Below are 22,010 nucleotides of genomic sequence, written 5' to 3'. Positions count from 1 at the left end.
TGAGGTGGAGGTGGCTCAGCAGAGGTGTGGGAAGGAATCGCCTCCTGACACTGAAGTTCTGTTCTGCAACGCTTGACAGACTAAACACATAGCCCATTAGAAACTCACCTAACGTCGCGGTAAAGTAAGTGAAGCAATACATAAAGACCCAAGAAGTCAGAGCTGCTGGCTCCATGCATACCACATTCGCACTTCTCGCCCTATGACCTCGGGGTGCATGCACAATGGTCTCCATCATGTACACACTGACACACAATCACCGTGACCTCAGGGCACATTCACAGCTGTCTCCATCATGTACACACTGTACACACACTGACACAATCACCGTGACCTCAGGGCACATTCACAGCTGTCTCCATCGTGTACACACTGTACACACACTGACACAATCACCGTGACCTCAGGGCACATTCACAGCTGTCTCCATCGTGTACACACTGTACACACACTGACACAATCACCGTGACCTCAGGGCACATTCACAGCTGTCTCCATCGTGTACACACTGTACACACTGCCACACAATCACCGTGACCTCAGGGCACATTCACAGCCGTCTGCATCATGTACACACTGTACACACACTGACACAATCACCGTGACCTCAGGGCACATTCACAGCCGTCTGCATCGTGTACACACTGTACACACTGCCACACAATCACCGTGACCTCAGGGCACATTCACAGCTGTCTCCATCATGTACACACTGACACAGTAACCGTGACCTCAGGGCACATTCACAGCTGTCTCCATCATGTACACACTGACACACACTGACACAATCACCGTGACCTCAGGGCACATTCACAGCTGTCTCCATCATGTACACACTGTACACACACTGACACAATCACCGTGACCTCAGGGCACATTCACAGCTGTCTCCATCGTGTACACACTGTACACACACTGACACAGTAACCGTGACCTCAGGGCACATTCACAGCTGTCTCCATCGTGTACACACTGTACACACACTGACACAATCACTGTGACCTCAGGGAACGTTCACAGCTGTCTCCATCATGTACACACTGTACACACACTGACACAATCACCGTGACCTCAGGGCACATTCACAGCTGTCTCCATCATGTACACACTGACACAATCACCGTGACCTCAGGGAACGTTCACAGCTGTCTCCATCATGTACACACTGACACAATCACCGTGACCTCAGGGCACATTCACAGCTGTCTCCATCATGTACACACTGACACAATCACCGTGACCTCGGGGTGCATTCACAGCTCTCTGCACAGGGCTGACTTATTCAGTCAATGCATGGTCACGTGCACGGGCTGCCTTGCCTATCAGGCCCCTAGTGACCTGGCCCCCATCACCCAGCAACCAGGTTCATCCTCCTGAGGAACGTGAGCCCCGTGTGCGTCATCAGCTATCGGGGAGGGAGCGTGAGGGGTAACGGCTAGCCCGTGGGGGAGACCGAGAAGGTGGGAGTCAGGAGAGAGCCCTGGCTCTGGGGGTACCCGGTGCACACTGGGCCAGCCTAGGAGCGGGGCCCGAACCTTGGCGCTGCTCACCCTGCACGATGATGAGGGCCGTGGCATGTATGCTCTCCACCCCGTTGGAGGCAAAGCAGGTGTACTCCCCGCTGTCGCCCTGCACGACCTTCTGTATGTACAGGCCACCGGAAGAGGTGATGTTCACCCGGGGGTCCGCCGGCAAGGGGGACCGGTCACCTCTGGTCCAGGTGATCTGCGGCTGAGGGTGGCCCGTGGCACTGCACTCCAGCGTGACACTCTCGCCCACCAGCACCTCTGTGTTCTGCGGCTGGATTACAAAAGCGAGTCGGGCTGTCACAAACAGAAAGCCCCAATTAATTTCTCCCAGTTTCACAAGCTTTTTGACCCATCATTTTCTGTACCCAGGCTACTCATTCACTCCCTATTCCTCCAAATTGAGCAGAACCAACTAAATTTCATCGTTGCATTTTTTAAATTTCACTGCATTTTTAAAGGAAAAAACATGCAGGCAAACTACCCACATATGAAAACCACACAGAGATGGCGGCATGTAAGCAGTACAGGCCAACAATAGGCAGAGACCATGAGAACCTTGTTCATTTTACATATGCACGTCAGCGGGCAGTCAGACAGGGACAGGAACTGAGTGGAGAAGGAAGACAGAAGGGAGACTTTGCTGCATATCTCTGTATCTGATGATGTTTAGGTTGTATTATTCAAATGTCTGATAAACTTATTAAAATACCAGTGTCATTTAATATCATCCTATCTACCAGACTAACAGGCAGACGAGTCTGTGAAGCTGAGTCACTCGGAGATAGGAACTCTGCCCAGGTGAATTCTACAGAGCCCTGTCATTTAATGTGACTTGAAGGAGACTTAGGCCGCCTGAGGAGACGAGCTCAGAAACCCCACACAAGTGGCCTGGTTGACAACTGGAACTGGGCCCCAACACTGGCATCACACCTGCACCCTTGCCACTAGAGAGGAAAAGAACCGGAGAGCAGGCTGACACGGGCGGAGGTGACGGGGAGTTGTCATGATGCAAGACCCGCCAGAGACTGTCAGAGGCCGGTCACCACGGGCGTCCCCACCCCACCTCACCCCAGACACGGGACGCGACCCCAAGGCCACCACGGGCGTCCCTGTCCATCCCACCTCACCCCAGACACGGGACACGACCCCAAGGCCACCACGGGCGTCCCTGCCCATCCCACCTCACCCCACACACGGGACACGACCCCACGGTCACCACGGGCGTCCCCACCCCACCTCACCCAGACACGGGACACGACCCCAAGGCCACCACGGGCGTCCCCACCCCACCTCACCCCAGACACGGGACACGACCCCAAGGCCACCACGGGCGTCCCTGCCCATCCCACCTCACCCAGACACGGGACACGACCCCAAGGCCACCACGGGCGTCCCCATCCCACCTCACCCAGACACGGGACGCGACCCCAAGGCCACCACGGGCGTCCCTGTCCATCCCACCTCACCCCAGACACGGGACACGACCCCACGGCCACCACGGGCGTCCCCATCCCACCTCACCTCACCCCAGACACGGGACACGACCCCAAGGCCACCACGGGTGTCCCTGCCCACCCCACCTCACCCCAGACACGGGACGCGACCCCAAGGCCACCACGGGCGTCCCTGTCCATCCCACCTCACCCCAGACACGGGACACGACCCCACGGTCACCACGGGCGTCCCCACCCCACCTCACCCAGACATGGGACACGACCCCAAGGCCGCCACGGGCGTCCCTGCCCACCCCACCTCACCCCAGACACGGGACACGACCCCACGGCCACCACGGGCGTCCCCATCCCACCTCACCCCAGAAACGGGACGCGACCCCAAGGCCACCACGGGCGTCCCCACCCCACCTCACCCCAGACACGGGACACGACCCCAAGGCCACCACGGGTGTCCCCACCCCACCTCACCCCAGACACGGGACGCGACCCCAAGGCCACCACGGGCGTCCCTGTCCACCCCACCTCACCCCAGACACGGGACACGACCCCACGGTCACCACGGGCGTCCCCACCCCACCTCACCCCAGACACGGGACGCGACCCCAAGGCCACCACGGGCGTCCCTGCCCATCCCACCTCACCTCACCCCACCCCAGACACGGGACACGACCCCACGGCCACCACGGGCGTCCCCACCCCACCTCACCCCAGACACGGGACGCGACCCCAAGGCCACCACGGGTGTCCCCACCCCACCTCACCCCAGACACGGGACACGACCCCAAGGCCACCACGGGCTTCCCTGTCCATCCCACCTCACCTCACCCCAGACACGGGACACGACCCCAAGGCCACCACGGGCGTCCCTGCCCATCCCACCTCACCCCAGACACGGGACACGACCCCAAGGCCACCACGGGCGTCCCCATCCCACCCCACCTCACCCCAGACACGGGACACGACCCCAAGGCCACCACGGGCGTCCCCACCCACCTCACCCAGACACGGGACGCGACCCCAAGGCCACCACGGGCGTCCCTGTCCATCCCACCTCACCCCAGACACGGGACACGACCCCAAGGCCACCACGGGCGTCCCTGCCCATCCCACCTCACCCCAGACACGGGACACGACCCCAAGGCCACCACGGGCGTCCCTGTCCATCCCACCTCACCCAGACACGGGACACGACCCCAAGGCCACCACGGGCGTCCCTGTCCATCCCACCTCACCCAGACACGGGACACGACCCCAAGGCCACCACGGGCGTCCCTGCCCATCCCACCTCACCCCACACACGGGACACGACCCCACGGTCACCACGGGCGTCCCCACCCCACCTCACCCCACACACGGGACGCGACCCCAAGGCCACCACGGGCGTCCCTGCCCACCCCACCTCACCCCAGACACGGGACACGACCCCAAGGCCACCACGGGCGTCCCTGCCCATCCCACCTCACCCAGACACGGGACGCGACCCCAAGGCCACCACGGGTGTCCCCACCCCACCTCACCCCAGACACGGGACGCGACCCCAAGGCCACCACGGGTGTCCCCACCCCACCTCACCCCAGACACGGGACACGACCCCAAGGCCACCACGGGCTTCCCTGTCCATCCCACCTCACCTCACCCCAGACACGGGACACGACCCCAAGGCCACCACGGGCGTCCCTGCCCATCCCACCTCACCCCAGACACGGGACACGACCCCACGGTCACCACGGGCGTCCCCATCCCACCTCACCCAGACACGGGACACGACCCCAAGGCCACCACGGGCGTCCCCACCCCACCTCACCCCAGACACGGGACGCGACCCCAAGGCCACCACGGGCGTCCCTGTCCATCCCACCTCACCCCAGACACGGGACACGACCCCACGGCCACCACGGGCGTCCCCATCCCACCTCACCCCAGACACGGGACACGACCCCAAGGCCGCCACGGGTGTCCCTGCCCACCCCACCTCACCCCAGACACGGGACGCGACCCCAAGGCCACCACGGGCGTCCCTGTCCATCCCACCTCACCCCAGACACGGGACATGACCCCACGGCCGCCACGGGCGTCCCTGCCCATCCCACCTCACCCCAGACACGGGACACGACCCCACGGTCACCACGGACGTCCCCATCCCACCTCACCCCAGACACGGGACACGACCCCAAGGCCACCACGGGCGTCGCCACCCCACCTCACCCCAGACACAGGACACGACCCCAAGGCCACCACGGGTGTCCCCACCCCACCTCACCCCAGAAACGGGACACGACCCCAAGGCCACCACGGGCGTCCCCATCCCACCTCACCCAGACACGGGACACGACCCCAAGGCCACCACGGGCATCCCCATCCCACCTCACCCAGACACGGGACACGACCCCAAGGCCACCACGGGCGTCCCCATCCCACCTCACCCCAGACACAGGACGCGACCCCAAGGCCACCACGGGCGTCCCCATCCCACCTCACCCCAGACACGGGACACGACCCCAAGGCCGCCACGGGCGTCCCTGCCCACCCCACCTCACCCCAGACACGGGACACGACCCCAAGGCCACCATGGGCGTCCCCATCCCACCTCACCCCAGACACGGGACACGACCCCAAGGCCACCACGGGCGTCCCTGCCCATCCCACCTCACCCCACACACGGGACACGACCCCACGGTCACCACGGGCGTCCCCATCCCACCTCACCCAGACACGGGACACGACCCCAAGGCCACCACGGGCGTCCCCACCCCACCTCACCCCAGACACGGGACGCGACCCCAAGGCCACCACGGGCGTCCCTGTCCATCCCACCTCACCCAGACACGGGACACGACCCCAAGGCCACCACGGGCGTCCCCATCCCACCTCACCCCAGACACGGGACACGACCCCAAGGCCGCCACGGGCGTCCCTGCCCACCCCACCTCACCCAGACACGGGACGCAACCCCAAGGCCACCACGGGCGTCCCTGCCCACCCCACCTCACCCCAGACACGGGACACGACCCCAAGGTCACCACGGGCGTCCCCATCCCACCTCACCTCACCCCAGACACGGGACACGACCCCACGGTCACCACGGGCGTCCCCACCCCACCTCACCCCAGACACGGGACGCGACCCCAAGGCCACCACGGGCGTCCCCACCCCACCTCACCCAGACACGGGACACGACCCCAAGGCCGCCACGGGCGTCCCTGCCCACCCCACCTCACCCCAGACACGGGACACGACCCCAAGGCCACCACGGGCGTCCCCATCCCACCTCACCCCAGACACGGGACACGACCCCAAGGCCACCACGGGCGTCCCCACCCCACCTCACCCCAGACACGGGACACGACCCCAAGGCCGCCACGGGCGTCCCTGCCCACCCCACCTCACCCCAGACACGGGACACGACCCCAAGGCCACCATGGGCGTCCCCACCCCACCTCACCCCAGACACGGGACGCGACCCCAAGGCCACCACGGGCGTCCCTGTCCATCCCACCTCACCTCACCCCAGACACGGGACACGACCCCAAGGCCACCACGGGCATCCCCATCCCACCTCACCCAGACACGGGACACGACCCCAAGGCCACCACGGGCGTCCCCATCCCACCTCACCCCAGACACGGGACGCGACCCCAAGGCCACCACGGGCGTCCCTGCCCATCCCACCTCACCCAGACACGGGACACGACCCCACGGTCACCACGGGCGTCCCCATCCCACCTCACCCAGACACGGGACACGACCCCAAGGCCACCACGGGCATCCCCATCCCACCTCACCCAGACACGGGACACGACCCCAAGGCCACCACGGGTGTCCCTGCCCATCCCACCTCACCCAGACACGGGACATGACCCCAAGGCCACCATGGGCGTCCCCATCCCACCTCACCCAGACACGGGACACGACCCCAAGGCCACCACGGGCGTCCCTGTCCATCCCACCTCACCCAGACACGGGACACGACCCCAAGGGCACCACAGGCGTCCCTGCCCATCCCACCTCACCCAGACACGGGACACGACCCCAAGGCCGGCCACCATGGGTGTCCCCACCCTACCTCACCCCAGACATGGGATACGACCCCAAAAGACACACAGACAGGATACAAAATAGAAAAAATAAGGTCATTTTTGTCAATTAAAAAAATACAAAACCCCAAAATAGTGTATTAGCTAAGTAAGACAGGAGAGAAAAATAAAGACCAGGAGCGACACTGGACTGCGGGAACTTCACAGTACATCGTAAGTTTTCTAAGATGGCCACTAAAACTTCCATAACAGAAGCAGGGGTTGGAAGATGAAAAATAAATGAGTAACTTTAATAGTTTATTTCACTGCAAGCATTTAATTCCCCAAGAGAATACAAACAGGCTTGCATGTACGTAATAGAACTCGGGCGTCCAGCAGCCGCGTTTCCAGGTCCCTGTCCTCCGTGACTCTGGGCACGCCCACCGGGAATCGGGAGCAGGCCTGACACTGTCTTCCGTGGGCTGAGGGGCTGGTTTGTTCCCTGTACCACCTGGCAGCTCCTCACAGTACTTACCTTCTACAATGCAAGTGTCACAGGGCTGTCAGCCACCACAAAATATTATCCTCATTCCTAACAGTAAAATATGAAAAACTCCAAGAGGTAGAAAGATTGCTTTCTCTTATTTTTGTTTTCCTTTTGTCTTGTTTGTTCATTTATCTGTCTTTGGAAGGATAAGGGGGGCGGGCACAGGAATACAGAGGGGCAGAGGTGAACAAATGCAGCAGTGGTACTCACTAGACGCTATGCTACAAATGAGCCATAGTACAACCTGTGGGTGGGTGGGAACGAGGGAAAACCTGGGCGAGCAAAGGAAGGGGGGATACTGTCTGAAATGAAATGCACTCATTACCTGACCTATGTAACGGTAACCCCTCTGTATATAAGAGTTTATTTATAATAATAAAAAATAAATAAAACGTTGAAAAGCATCAGTGCTTATAATGTCAAAAAATGTAAGTACAATCTCTTCTTAGCTGCCGGCTTGGCAGAGCGGGCAGGGGCCAGTCAGGGGCTATCAGGGTGTGAGCACCTTCATCTGGCTCGGGGCTGACTCTGCCTCAGGGAGCACCAGGGAGCCAGGCCAACAGCTCAAGGTCATTTACTGAGGCTGTTAGCCTGGGTGCTAACTAGAACATTTGGACCCAAAGGAGCGAAATGCCCATCTCAGGCCCCGCATCCCCACGTGGGAAGCCATGTCCCGCAGCGTCAGCTGCTCCTCTGCCCTGTCATGCACACCCTACACTTGGGGATCGTTTTATTCCTAAGAAGCATGCAATGCACACACGCACAACGCCTTGCCCAAGTCCGGCTTTGCCTCTCTGTGGGCACCGAGATGCCGGCGCTTGCCTAAGGACACAGCAGCAGTACACCCATCTGATCCCCTTGGAACGAAGCTGACAGCGGGGCGTGCTCACTGGCTAACAGTCACTGTGTCCGTGCTGGGATGCATTAGGGAGGCACAGACCAGTCTAAAGAAGCCAGGAACCTAAATACACGCACGCAGGACCAGGTCACCGCCCTCAGCCGGAATACGCAGGCCTTCCGGGGAAGCCAGAACCTGTGCAGGAGGTGAGGCAGTCCCGAAGCCCGGCTGCGGAGGCAGAACGCGGGCTGGCCCAGATGGGAGCAGACTCGGAGCGGTCTCCCGACGCCTCGCCTGTGGCCAGTCAGACACCCCTGAGGCCACCTGCACTGCCACCGCTCGGACAAACTGCACACTTGAAAAGTTAAGTGCCAACATTTTAATCACGGGCAATTTAAATTAAAAAGAAAAAAATCAGTAGCCCTTGGCAAAAACCTCACTGTCAAGAGGCACCAAGTGGAGTGGCTACGCCGGGGCCCTGGGGGGGGGGAGGTGTGTGTGGGGCCCTGGGGGGCCCTGGGGGGGAGAGGCCTGCACGGGGGCCCTGGGAGGCAGCTTCACCTGGAGAGGTGACCACGTTGTGGTGCAAGAAAAGGAGGGCGGGGAACACCTGCCACGTACCTGGAGACCCAAAGTACCTGAGGGTCACCTCCTGCGTCTTCACCTCTCCAGCCACGTTCTTCGCCATGCACTGGTAAACGCCCTGGTCGGCCTCCTGCGTGTTCTCGATCATCAGGGTCCCGTCATCCAGCAGGTTTAGGCGTGAGTCCGCTTCCATGCTCAGCTCGTTGCTACAAGCACAGAAACCCAGTGTGCGCCAGGGTTTGCCGCCAAGTCCAGGTCCCACACCACACCCAACACCTGGGAAGGCAGAAAGGCAGGCCTGCCCTCTGCTTCCTCCTCACTGGCCTGTCCCAGAATGGCTCCTAGGCAGTTACCCTGTTACTTAATCCACACATCTATTATTCCCATGTCCAGTCTACCTAAATGCTTCTTTTCTTTCCTGGGGGCAGGTGGTAGCAGTCCTGGGGCTTGAACTCAGGACTTCCCTAGTGCAATTGCTGGGCTTTGCAGCTGGCATTCTACCGCTTGAGCCACAGCTCCACTCTAGCATTTGTCAGCTAACTGGAGATGAAGAGTCTCTTGGATCTGTCTGCTCAGATTTATCTGCTGGCTCCAAACCTCAGTCTCAGATCTCAGCCTCTTGAGTAGCTCAGATGACAGGCATGAGCCACTGGTACCGGCTACCTGAACACTTTACCATGGTGCTGATTCCAAAGGGGAAAATAAACATCAAGGAGAAAACTCAAGACATTTTCCTTTATTTCTGCAAGCTACATGGTAAACATATTTATATGTTACTAAAATCAGGAGCTTTCTAGAAACTATCTGTATTCCTTAAACCAATACCAGCCTGCAGGACATGCCGCTGAAGTCTGAGCAGCGGTCAGTGTCCCCCAGAAGACAAGCTGTGCGACTCTTTTCTCCTCCACACCTCCGCCTAGGAGAGGAGGAGGCAGAGCCCAGCGCCCGCGGCTCCGTGCGCCCAGGCGGCCAGATGGACCTGCCCCTGCCCAGCCCACTCACTTGTTGCGGAGCCAGATGATCTCGGGCTTGGGGTTGCCCTCGGCCTTGCAGGTGAAGTACGCAGTGGCCCCCGAGGTGGCATCCACGTCCTGTGGCTCTGACGTTATCCGGGGCCTCTCTGTGCCCAACAAGGAAAGGAAACCAGGGTCTCAGCCCGAGCTGAGCACAGCCGAGGACGCAGAGTGGACGGCCACGCGGGTGGAGACGCGGTGAGCCCTCTGCAGCACCCCCCGGGGGCCCGCTCACCGCAGTTCAGCTCCGCAGGGGTGATGGTCGCCACGGAGCGCCCCTGGATACGCCTGGGGTATTCGCAGGTGGCTGCTGCCTGAGTGTTCCCCGACTGGGCATAGGTCTTCAACAGGTCTGCCAGCCACAGGATCTCACAGTCACAGCGAAGTGCATTCGAGTCCAGTCGCCTGCAGGGAGAAGCAACGGCGTATGGCAACCGAATTATGGGGTGGCTGATCCAGCCTGGAAAGCTGGCCTTCTGGCGTGGGTCTACAGCTGTAGACCCCACCGGGGCCCAGCAGGAGGAAAGGTGGTCCTGCCGGGTGACAGGGGGACCAGGGTACCGCTGCTCCCAGAGACCCCTTGAGAGAGCCTGAGACCCTAACATGGATGCAGAGCTCAGCCAACAGCAACACAAAGGACAAACGCGCTCGACAAAGCAATCCTGGGAGACTGGGAGGACACCGTTCATGAAAGCCAGTGACCAATCCCAGCGGAGCAGACTCATGCCTGGCTGGGGGGCTCTGCACCCTCCGGCCCTCTGAGGGCAGGGCAGCTCCGTCCCCTCTCCCGGGGAAGCTCGGCATAGGCCGGCCTTTGCCCGCCTCAGGAAGATGCTACGTCCTATGAGGTAAGGACTGAGGAAGGAGAAGCAGCTCCCCAGCCGGCACCTGCTCACTAATGGGTTGTGTGACCCGGACAGCTTGGCAGAACCGCAGCTCAACCGCAACCCAAGCATGGGGTCAAGAGACCACAAAGGCCCAGTGTCTGGAGCAGGGATCAGGAGGCCGCAAAGCCCCAGTGTCTGAGTTCACTAGTGTCCCTACTAGGTCCACCCACTCTGGCCACGTGCCCTGGGGAAGACCACGCCCTACACCTACACTTGTCCAGGACACAGAACAAGCCCTGCTGCAAGCATCAGCATCCTCTGACAAGAAACCAGAGGCTCTAGACATCCAGAGACGAGCAGGCCCTGCAGCCCACCGCTGAGTATCGGAACCATGTAAGTCAACATGGGGCTGAGAACAGAGGGCAAAGTCGAGAAGAACATCAGGGGCTGGCAATGTGGCCTAGTGGCAGAGTTCTTGCCTAGCATGCATGAGGCCCCGGGTTCAATTCCTCAGGACCACGTAATCAAAAAAATAAATAAAATTAATTTAAAATAATAATCTATTAAGATTTTTTTAAAAAGAAGGGCATGAGGTACATGCCACCTGGTGGTCCATTCTGTCACAGAGACCCTGGGGGCTAGGGTTAGAGACAGCTCTGGGCACCTGGCATCCAGGGTGCTCTGAGAGCTGTATGTCAGCCTCTGACTCTAAGTTGAGGGATTCCCTGTTGAGCAAGGCCGGCAGTCAACTCCATCATCCAACCCTCTGCCCTGAGCGGGGGTCAGGGGGTTTACTTCCTCCTGTTACCTCCTGACACGGGAGGTCCATCCTACCTTCCCACCGAGAATGTGCACCTTACTGTGACTGAGGGTGTCCAAAACATAAGCCGTAAATGGTTCTGACAGTCTACGTCCTCACTGAGGAGGTAAAACAAACCCAATGCAGCTGCCTCCTGAGTCTCCTTATTAGAGACACACAGTTCTTCAGTGATATCTAACTGGAAAAAAAAGGCCTTTGAGACCACAAAATGAAACGGGGATGCCAAATCGCCTTCTCCCACCTGGACTAAAATGCCTCATTTCTAATGTAAGGGTTACTCAATGCGAAGGGGTTGCTTTGGGGGGCCTCAAGCCACGGGTCTACAGCAGTCTGCCTGGAAAGGAAGGTGCTTCTCAAGCTGGATTTTATTCTCACTACTCAGATAAGCACTCCGAACTAAAACGTGACCGGGAGGAACTTCAGCCAACTTGTAAGTGTCACTGCCCCCTCTGAGCCCCGTCTGCTCTCCTCTGCTCTGCTCTGCTCTGCAGTGGGCCGGGCAGGTCTGGTTCCTCTCCTTCCCCCGCCGCCTTCCACCAGGCTCTCTGAGGGCTGGGGAGCGAGACACCACTCTCACATCTATGTCTCCCTCCACTCGTCTCGCCGAAAAGACAAAGCGGAACCCCCGAGGAACGGGGCTGCTTCCTCTGGGCCTCAGGTCTGGCTGGTGGAGGGCGGGCCTGGCGAGGGGTGGCAGTGCGGCGGCACGCGCGCGCGCGCACGCACACACGCGTGCACGCACGACGGCCCCTCCACGGAGCCGCCGATGTCACACTCACAGCCGTCTCATGGAGTCCAGGTGGTTAAAGGTCCCCTGCAGGAGGTGGGTGATCCGGTTGTTGTGTAAAAATCTGTTCCAAGAGAAAACCCAAACCTGCTTTTAAAAACCACTTTCCACACACGCAGTAGAAAGCGTAAGCAGTCACGTGCACCAGCAGTGTTTAGAGCATCTATGAATCAAATTTAATAATACAAAGGGGCGTTTTGAGAATAACGTTCTCTACACCTAAGTGGACCTAGTTCTCCCTCTTGAGTCTCAGGTCCGCGAAGGAGAACCTCGAGCCCCCACCTCTGGTCGTCAGGCTGGGGATGTGCTTTGCACACAGCGGTGTCGGGTGGCTGGCCGACGTTGGCCGACTCCACCGAGTGTGCAGAGCCCACAGGCCCTCCCCTCCCGGAGTGTCTTAAAGGGAAGACGACTCACAGCCTCTCCAGCTTCGGCAAGCGCTGAAACGACTCCGCGTCCACAGTTTCTATCTGGTTAAAATGCAGGTATCTAGGAGTTTAAAAAAGACACATCCTGTAAGCATTTTCATGGTTTCTCAGGTCGACATGCTCTGCTTCAAAACCTTTCCCCAGTATTTCACAGTCCCATCCTTGGAAATCTCTCTACATTCCTTCGAGTGGGCAGAGGACAAGGAAGACCAGGCGCACAGAAGACATCACAGCGGCCGCACCACGGGAGACTCAGGCCTAGAGACTCGAGTCCAGCGGCCTGCAGTGGCCCCACCTAACACACTCACCTCTGAAGCACTTGGGAACTGAGAAAGACAATGCAAACACAATCCTAAAGCCGGCCCCTACGTCCACCTTCGAACCCCTGTGCTCAGGTCGCCTGCTGGCTTGTGGGAAGCCAGCACCGTAACACAGCCCTGTGGGACGGAAGCCTGCTGGGAGTATGGCCAGGCGCCGGCGGAGGTGAGAGACTGTGCCCCTCAGGGCCTGGCAGTACAGGAGGCCGGCCAGCACTTCTTCCCGTGCGCCCCATGACTTCCACAACTTATTAATTTCTGGTGTAACTAATTTCTTGTAATTCTACAGAGTATCAACTTCTCCCTTTGAGAACTGGTGGGGTGTCTTCCTCAGGGCCAAGACTCCAGGGAGCGTGTACGGAAAGCACCTCCTGCCCGTGCCCCCCCCCCCCCCGAGGGTCTTCTAGAAGGCGGTCACCGAGGTGAGTAAATTCTTCTTCCTCCATGAGGGGCTGGAGACCAAGTCTACTAGCAGAGCCGGTAACCAGCAGCTCCAGGCTCTGTGCACAAATACACGCAAGAGTGTTCAAGACTCGGGCTCAGTTACCACTTTGACTGGCTCTGAAATTAGTAAAGGTCCCAAACTCAAACTCCTTCCCCTGGGCAGTGCCCAGTCCTGAGATTCTTCTGTCCCTGAGGGCCACCGCACACAGGGCAGCGGCCTAGCCTCTGGGACTCGGCACTGCACCCCCCAACTTGGCACTGCACCCCCCCTGACTTAGCAGCGCAGCCTCTGAGACTTGGCACTGCACCCCCCGACTTGGCAGCGCAGGCTCTGAGACTCGGCACTGCACCCCCCGACTTGGCAGCGCAGCCTCTGGGACTCGGCACTGCAGCCCCCGACTTGGCACTGCACCCCCCCTGACTTAGCAGCGCAGCCTCTGAGACTCGGCACTGCACCCCCCGACTTGGCAGCGCAGCCTCTGGGACTCGGCACTGCACCCCCCGACTTGGCAGCGCAGCCTCTGGGACTCGGCACTGCACCCCCCGACTTGGCAGCGCAGCCTCTGGGACTCGGCACTGCACCCCCCGACTTGGCAGCGCAGCCTCTGGGACTCGGCACTGCACCCCCCGACTTGGCAGCGCAGCCTCTGGGACTCGGCACTGCACCCCCCGACTTGGCAGCGCAGCCTCTGGGACTCGGCACTGCACCCCCCGACTTGGCAGCGCAGGCTCTGAGACTCGGCACTGCACCCCCCGACTTGGCAGCGCAGCCTCTGGGACTCGACACTGCACCCCTCTGACTTGGGAGAGGGGGTCTAGGTGCCCACCATCTTCTACTTGAGAATACAAAAGCAAGAAAAGCAGAGAAGGGAAGGTCGTTGAGGCCAGTGACCTCACAGGACATCTGATCCAAAGACTGCAAAGCTGGTAAGACCAAATAGAAATCCTGCCTCCATTGCCAGAACCTGGATCTATACCAGGCCTATGTGGACAGATAATTAACACACGATCCACACTGCCCTCATGGCCCTGGGCCCCAGGGGCTCAGACACAGATCCCATCAAGCCAGGGCAGCTGCCAGGGAAGGAACTGGCTGGCCAGAAAAGCAGAGGGCTAGGCTAGAAGAATGAGCTAGGGCTGGCAGAGAAAAGACGGGGACACCCAAGTCTCTAAGTGCAACAGTTGACCAGGATGGTATAGTGAGCCTGGCAGGCAGAAGGAGTCAGAGGGGCCCGGAGAGCCTGCCTTCAGAAGCACGAAGGAGGCTCATGTAGCACTTCGGAGTCACCTCCCCATGGAGAGCTAAGCAAAGGCTAGACAGGAACAAAAGTTGACACAAAGCTCATTGATCTATTCAGGCCTTGGCTGCTGAGTAGATGCTCAGAGAGACCCAGTGAGCCCCACCACTGCTCAACAGACCCACCACTACTTCGGGGCCTTGTGCTGCCGACTCTCCCCTGTGGTGGACAAGGGTGTGGGCACCAACATGAGCAAGGAAACAGACATGAATGTGAGCAAGGAGGCGAGAAAGGAAGCAGGCAAGGACGCAGGCAAGGACAAGGACAAGGACGTGGGCAAAGATGTGGGCAAGGACGTGGACAAGGAAGCAGGCAAGGATGCGGGCAAGGACATGGACAAGGAAGCAGGCAAGGATGCAGGCAAGGACACGGACAAGGACGTGGGCAAAGATGTGGGCAAGGATGTGGGCAAAGATGTGGGCAAGGACGTGGACAAGGAAGCGGGCAAGGACGTGGGCAAAGATTTGGGCAAAGATGTGGGCAAGGACATGGGCAAAGATGTGGGCAAAGATGTGGGCAAGGACGTGGACAAGGAAGCAGGCAAGGATATGGGCAAGGACGTGGACAAAGATGTGGGCAAGGACGTGGACAAAGATGTGGGCAAGGACGTGGACAAGGAAGCGGGCAAGGACACAGACAAGGACGTGGGCCAAGATGTGAGCAAGGACGTGGACAAGGAAGCAGGCAAGGACACGGACAAGGACACGGACAAGAACGTGGGCAAAGATGTGGGCAAGGACATGGACAAGGACACGGGCAAAGATGTGGACAAGGAAGCAGGCAAGGATGCACATTCAGAGGGAGGGCTGCAGAGGTGCTCAGTGCCAGGACAGGCTGACAGAGACTGAGGTAGGCAGCCGATAGATTCTGACCAAAGTCAGACAGCACATGAACGCCTCTCACAGCACCTGTTGGGGAGCCCTGCGTTTGTCCCCTAAATGCACTGTAGCCTTCTTGAAAGGAAGGCCAGGTCCTGGAAGCAGAGAGCTGACTCCCAACCCAGGACATTCCAGACCAACAGCTGACACCAGATGCTGTCCCAAGGCCATGGCAGAAGGCAGAAGCTCCATCCGCCACTTCAGCGGTGCCACGTAGCCCCTCTTCTAGCCACTTTGTCCCAACTGTGTCCCTCTACTGTCTTCAACCTGGTTGAAGAAAGCCACCATGGCATGAGAACCTTGCTAACACAAGGCCTTGTTTCCCCAACAAGTCCTCCTATGTGTGAGGTCCTCTAGACAGTTCCATGGGCTTCTGCAGTGGTTTGAAGCTCTGTGTCTTTCTGTCCGAGGCAGAAGTTCTGCAGCACCTGCAAATCCTCACACGTGCTCAGTCACTGACCAATAAGCAGGGAAGGCAGCCAGCACTTGAACAGGCAGATACTTGTCGAGACCCTGGCTGACAGCATGTGCTCCTGTCCAGAGCGCCAGCTGGGCTCTGAGCTCGGCCAGCCCCTCTCCTGACCGCTGTACCGGACCCCAGGGAAACACAGAAGCAGAGACTTAGAGCAGAAGGCTGACTTTCTCCTGCCCAGAAACTCCACAGGCCTCTCCTCAGGTGTGAGAAAGGCTGTTGGCAAACCCAGAAAAGACCTTTATACTTTTAACAGACCTTTGTATTAAAAAGAAAAACATGCTGACTTCATAGAGAAGTGCAACTTTATGTATCCAGGCCCACAGATTCACCGCATGGTGGGGAAATGTGTGCTTCCTCCGGAGAGTGACACGCGGAGTGAAGAAATGACACGCCAGGTACAGAGCGAGCATCCCAGCCTCCCACCCCGCAGGCGCCTGGGGCCCTGACCAAGCCGGCGCCTGCTCGTCCCGGCACATCGGTGTCTCAAATGCCACGGGACCATCATCTTTCTTCTGCAGGGCAGGAACGGAGCAATCCTCCCGTTCCTGGGATTGTGTTCGCAAGGCCCAGGGTGTGGGGCACAGGGGAAACCAGAGCTCTGCTGCGACGCGGTGGACTCTGGGCCCCGGGCGCCAGGCCACAGGTGTTCAAAGCCCACTTCCTCATCACAGGTCCTCCCTGTCCCGGGCGGCTCCGACATGCACCATGCAACCAGCAGGCCTGGCCCACCTCTCTCTACGAGAGGCACGAGGGCAGGTGACACCCGAGAAGCGGAGGCACGATGGAAAGGGGCACTTACAGTTGCTCTAGAGAGGTAAGTCCCTTAAAGGCTTGCCTGTCAATTGACTGGATTTCATTCTTGTACAAATAGCTGAAAGAAGAAACATGGAGGGTGTTAGCGCACACAGGAGAGGCCGCAACTCCAGTGGAGAGAAAGAATCTGTTGACACAATTGGCAACTGCATTAGGGTGCAAACAACACATCCTGTGGTCGGTCCCAGTACGGTGCTGCTCACAAAGCTCCCCTCTGCCTGCACCTTTACGTGGGCCAGAAGCGGCCGTCCAACCTAGCGGCAACAGACACTGCCGCTGCCGAGTGGTGCCAGGTACGCAGACAGGCCCAAGGTGGCTGGCCAGCTCCCAGGAGCGTTCCCTCCAACTCTGGAGAAAATAAAACCACTTCCCCACGGCCACCGGGCCGGCCCAGCCCCCAAAAAACTCGGCAACAGGACCAGGCTGTGGCTCAAGTGGTAGAACACCAGCCTGGCCAGATCAAGGCCCTGATTTAACCCCAGTACAACACACACACACACACACACACACAAATAACTAGCAGGACAGACTACAGAGAGCCTGAAATGTCTCACGCTGCTCCCCACTGGAACCCCATTCTAACACAACAGAAGCAGCCAGGCCTCTCAAGAGTAGCATGCCAGGACTGCGTGCTGGTGTCTCACGTCTGAGATCTGATGATCACAGTTTGAAGCCGGCCTGAGCAGGAAAATCCGTGAGACTCTGATCTCCAATAAATTACTCAACAAAACCAGAGGTGGTGTGTGGCTCAAATAGTAGAGCACTGACCTTCAGCAAAAGAAGCTCAGGAATAGAGCCCAGGCCCAGAGTTCAAGCCTCAGGTTGGGGGGAAGAAGAAGAAGAATTACATGCCCGGGCCAGGTGTGAATGGCTCAGGCAAGAAGCTAATGAGAAGGCAGAGGCAGGGGAACTTCAGTCTTACCTGGGCCAGGACAAGATCCTATATGAAAAAAAACTAACACATAAGGACTGGCGTTTGCTCAAGTAAGAGTGCTTGTCCAGCAAGGATGAGGCTCTGAGTTGCTAAAAAGTGGAATAAAAATCACATGCCCCAGTAGGCCTACTTTTGTCTAACCTGCCCACTACAGATAGATTCACATTTCTAAATGGGTGAAGTTGTCAGAATAAGACAAATATGTTCTGACAGCAGGCAATTCCTTTTGGTGTTATTGGAACACAACCTCCCTCGCGGTCCCTGGATCGTCTGTGGCATCTCTGCGTTGCACGGACAACTGAGCAGCCTGGTCCTGTGCAGAGAAAGCTCCAGAGCCCTACATGTACCTGTCACCCAAGTGAAGACACGACAAAGCGCCACCATTCCAGAAGGAACAAGCGTAGGTGTGGCCAGGGGCTAGGGGCTCACGCCTATAATCCTAGCTACTCGGGAGGCTGGGATCTGAAGATCCAGGCTTAAAGTCAGCCAGAGCAGGAAAGTCCATGAAACTCTATTCTTCAAAAACTTACCAAACAGCCACACGTGGAGCTGTAGCTCATAGGGGAGAGCACACCCTTGAGCAAAAAGATCAGGGACGGCACCTAGGCCGAGTTCAGGCCCCAGGACCAGCGCGCACGCGCGCACGCACACACACACACGCACACACACACACATGTGCATACACTCGGGTGGATAGGTGAGCCCAACATCCTGCACAGCGGATCCCTGTGGCACCCCGGAGGCTGGTAATAGGTTTCTAGCCTCAGATACCGAGGACTTGCTGTCGCTCTGTAATGGAATCAATTCACTGGGCCCTATCTCAGAGCAGGAAGACGAGCCACACTCTCCTACATTTCTACATTGGGCAGGAACTTTGCTCTGCCCTTGGGTCTCTGGTGTCGCTCACTCCGCTGAATGAGCAGCCCAGTCTCAGTGCAGCAACGTGGCAGTGTCCCAAAGGGCAAAGCATGAGCTTTGGTGCGGCCCAGGCTCGGGGCCTCTTCTGCTCCTGCTGGCTTGGGCTCAGGACCTGGTCTGCTCCCTCCTTGCTCAGGCTTGGGACCTGGTCTGCTCCCTCCTTGCTCAGGCTTGGGACCTGGTCTGCTCCCTCCTTGCTCGGGCTTGGGACCTGGTCTGCTCCCTCCTTGCTCGGGCTCGGGACCTGGTCTGCTCCCTCCTTACTCAGGTTTGGGCTCAGGACCTGGTCTCCGTGCTTTCTCAGGCTCGGGGCCTGGTCTCCCTTACTTGTGCCAGGACCTCTAATCGCTGGTGACCGTGAAAGGAGCCACAGCCCTAACACAAAGGGCCAAGCACGCCCCACCTGTGATAAATGACCAGGCCCCTCACGGAAGCCAAGACAGGCCTTTAATTCTCCAGGCTCTCTGACTTCTGCTCGCTATGCGACTCTGGATGCAACGTCAACTCTTCTGCACCTCAGCTTCCTCTTCTATAAAAATCGACAGGTGCTTGCAATTAAACGACTATGTACAGAGCTCCTAGGATATGGCCAGGACACAGAAACTACTGCCCAGGCCTCCATGGATCCTGTGTTCTCTGCAGAAGGTAGGCCCGAGTCATTAAGCAGGTTTCTGGGCTCACTTCTTAAAGCAAAGCACAGCACCAAAGAGACACTGCATGACCTTGAAAATGAAGTAACAGAACCCTTTGGAAGACTGTGGGAAACAGGTAAATCCAAGAGAGATGCATCTTTATAGACACTGGTGGCAGAACACCTGTTTGCCACAGGCTGGGCTCTACCCCAGCACTACAAAATGTATAAAAATTAATAAATAAAAGAGTAGTCCCTAGTACTCTTTTGAAAGTAGTCCTATTTCATCAAAATAGTGATACTATAATAGTGAGTTACGACGACTTATAACTCTCTTCTTCATCATCTCGCCTAACAGTTCTGTGGCAATAATCAATTCTATTGCCAGGAAATATGAATTAAAGGGAAGGCTGGCTAGCAGGGTTTCCATGGAATAAAGACCCTGACTTCCAAGAACCTAACTTTGGCCCTGCTCTAATGTACAAGGCAGTAATAATGAAAAGTTGCAGGAAAGTCGTTGAACATTTAAAATGCTCTACCGTGATTATACAAATCCACTTATCCAACGAGTCTCAAGTGATTGGTATAAAGAAGCTGGGCCTGCGTGCAATGGCTGGAGGAGGGGCCACGCACTCGGCTCTGCCCTGGCCCTGCGTGCGGATGGCTAGAGGAGGGGCCACGCACTCGCTCTGCCTGCGTGCAATGGCTGCAGGAGGGGCCACGCACTCGGCTCTGCCCTGGCCCTGCGTGCGGATGGCTAGAGGAGGGGCCACGCACTCGGCTCTGCCCTGGCCCTGCGTGTGGATGGCTGCAGGAGGGGCCACGCACTCGGCTCTGCCCTGGCCCTGCGTGTGGATGGCTGGAGGAGGGGCCACGCACTCGGCTCTGCCCTGGCCCTGCGTGCGGATGGCTGGAGGAGGGGCCACGCACTCGGCTCTGCCCTGGCCCTGCGTGTGGATGGCTGCAGGAGGGGCCACGCACTCGGCTCTGCCCTGGCCCTGCGTGCGGATGGCTGGAGGAGGGGCCACGCACTCGCTCTGCCTGCGTGCAATGGCTGCAGGAGGGGCCACGCACTCGCTCTGCCTGCGTGTGGATGGCTGGAGGAGGGGCCACGCACTCAGCTCTGCCTGCGTGTGGATGGCTGGAGGAGGGGCCACGCACTCGGCTCTGCCTGCGTGTGGATGGCTGGAGGAGGGGCCACGCACTCAGCTCTGCCTGTGTGTGGATGGCTGCAGGAGGGGCCACGCACTCGGCTCTGCCCTGGCCCTGCGTGCGGATGGCTGGAGGAGGGGCCACGCACTCGGCTCTGCCCTGGCCCTGCGTGCGGATGGCTGGAGGAGGGGCCACGCACTCGCTCTGCCTGCGTGCAATGGCTGCAGGAGGGGCCACGCACTCGGCTCTGCCTGCGTGTGGATGGCTGCAGGAGGGGCCACGCACTCAGCTCTGCCTGTGTGTGGATGGCTGCAGGAGGGGCCACGCACTCGGCTCTGCCCTGGCCCTGCGTGCGGATGGCTGGAGGAGGGGCCACGCACTCGGCTCTGCCCTGGCCCTGCGTGTGGATGGCTGGAGGAGGGCCACGCACTCGGCTCTGCCCTGGCCCTGCGTGCAATGGCTGGAGGAGGGCCACGCACTCGCTCTGCCCTGGCCCTGCGTGTGGATGGCTGCAGGAGGGGCCACGCACTCGCTCTGCCCTGGCCCTGCGTGTGGATGGCTGCAGGAGGGGCCACGCACTCGCTCTGCCCTGGCCCTGCGTGTGGATGGCTGCAGGAGGGGCCACGCACTCGGCTCTGCCCTGGCCCTGCGTGTGGATGGCTGGAGGAGGGCCACGCACTCGCTCTGCCTGCGTGCAATGGCTGCAGGAGGGGCCACGCACTCGGCTCTGCCCTGGCCCTGCGTGTGGATGGCTGCAGGAGGGGCCACGCACTCGGCTCTGCCCTGGCCCTGCGTGTGGATGGCTGCAGGAGGGGCCACGCACTCGGCTCTGCCCTGGCCCTGCGTGCAATGGCTGGAGGGGCCACGCACTCAGCTCTGCCTGTGTGTGGATGGCTGGAGGAGGGGCCACGCACTCGGCTCTGCCCTGGCCCTGCGTGTGGATGGCTGCAGGAGGGCCACGCACTCGGCTCTGCCCTGGCCCTGCGTGTGGATGGCTGGAGGAGGGCCACGCACTCGGCTCTGCCCTGGCCCTGCGTGTGGATGGCTGCAGGAGGGGCCACGCACTCGCTCTGCCCTGGCCCTGCGTGTGGATGGCTGGAGGAGGGCCACGCACTCGGCTCTGCCTGCGTGTGGATGGCTGGAGGAGGGGCCACGCACTCGGCTCTGCCTGCGTGCAGATGGCTGGAAGAGGGGCCACGCACTCAGCTCCGCCCTGTGTACTAGCACTAGCCGGTCTCCAGCAGGTCCATCTCCCCTTTACCAAGACCTTCGCCTCACCCCAGCAGCCTGTGCCAACACCTCTGCCCGG

The 22,010-nt window shown here is 59.4% G+C and overlaps 1 protein-coding gene across 1 annotated transcript in view; it reads right to left on the bottom strand.

Moving 5' to 3' along the window:
* The window catches only part of Pxdn (peroxidasin), a 65,851-nt gene that overhangs the window by 19,642 nt on the left and 24,199 nt on the right, over positions 1–22,010 (bottom strand). The window contains 7 exon segments of the mRNA XM_048353474.1: positions 1,551–1,823; positions 9,003–9,172; positions 9,969–10,086; positions 10,215–10,384; positions 12,406–12,477; positions 12,831–12,902; positions 17,053–17,124. Of these exon segments, the coding sequence (XP_048209431.1) occupies positions 1,551–1,823; positions 9,003–9,172; positions 9,969–10,086; positions 10,215–10,384; positions 12,406–12,477; positions 12,831–12,902; positions 17,053–17,124 (947 nt within the window).

Source organism: Perognathus longimembris, chromosome 8 (genome assembly GCF_023159225.1).
Source record: "Perognathus longimembris pacificus isolate PPM17 chromosome 8, ASM2315922v1, whole genome shotgun sequence".
In the NCBI taxonomy this organism is placed as follows: Eukaryota; Metazoa; Chordata; class Mammalia; order Rodentia; family Heteromyidae; genus Perognathus; species Perognathus longimembris.
Note: the sequence above shows the minus strand (reverse complement) of the source record. Positions and strands in the feature narration are given on the sequence as shown.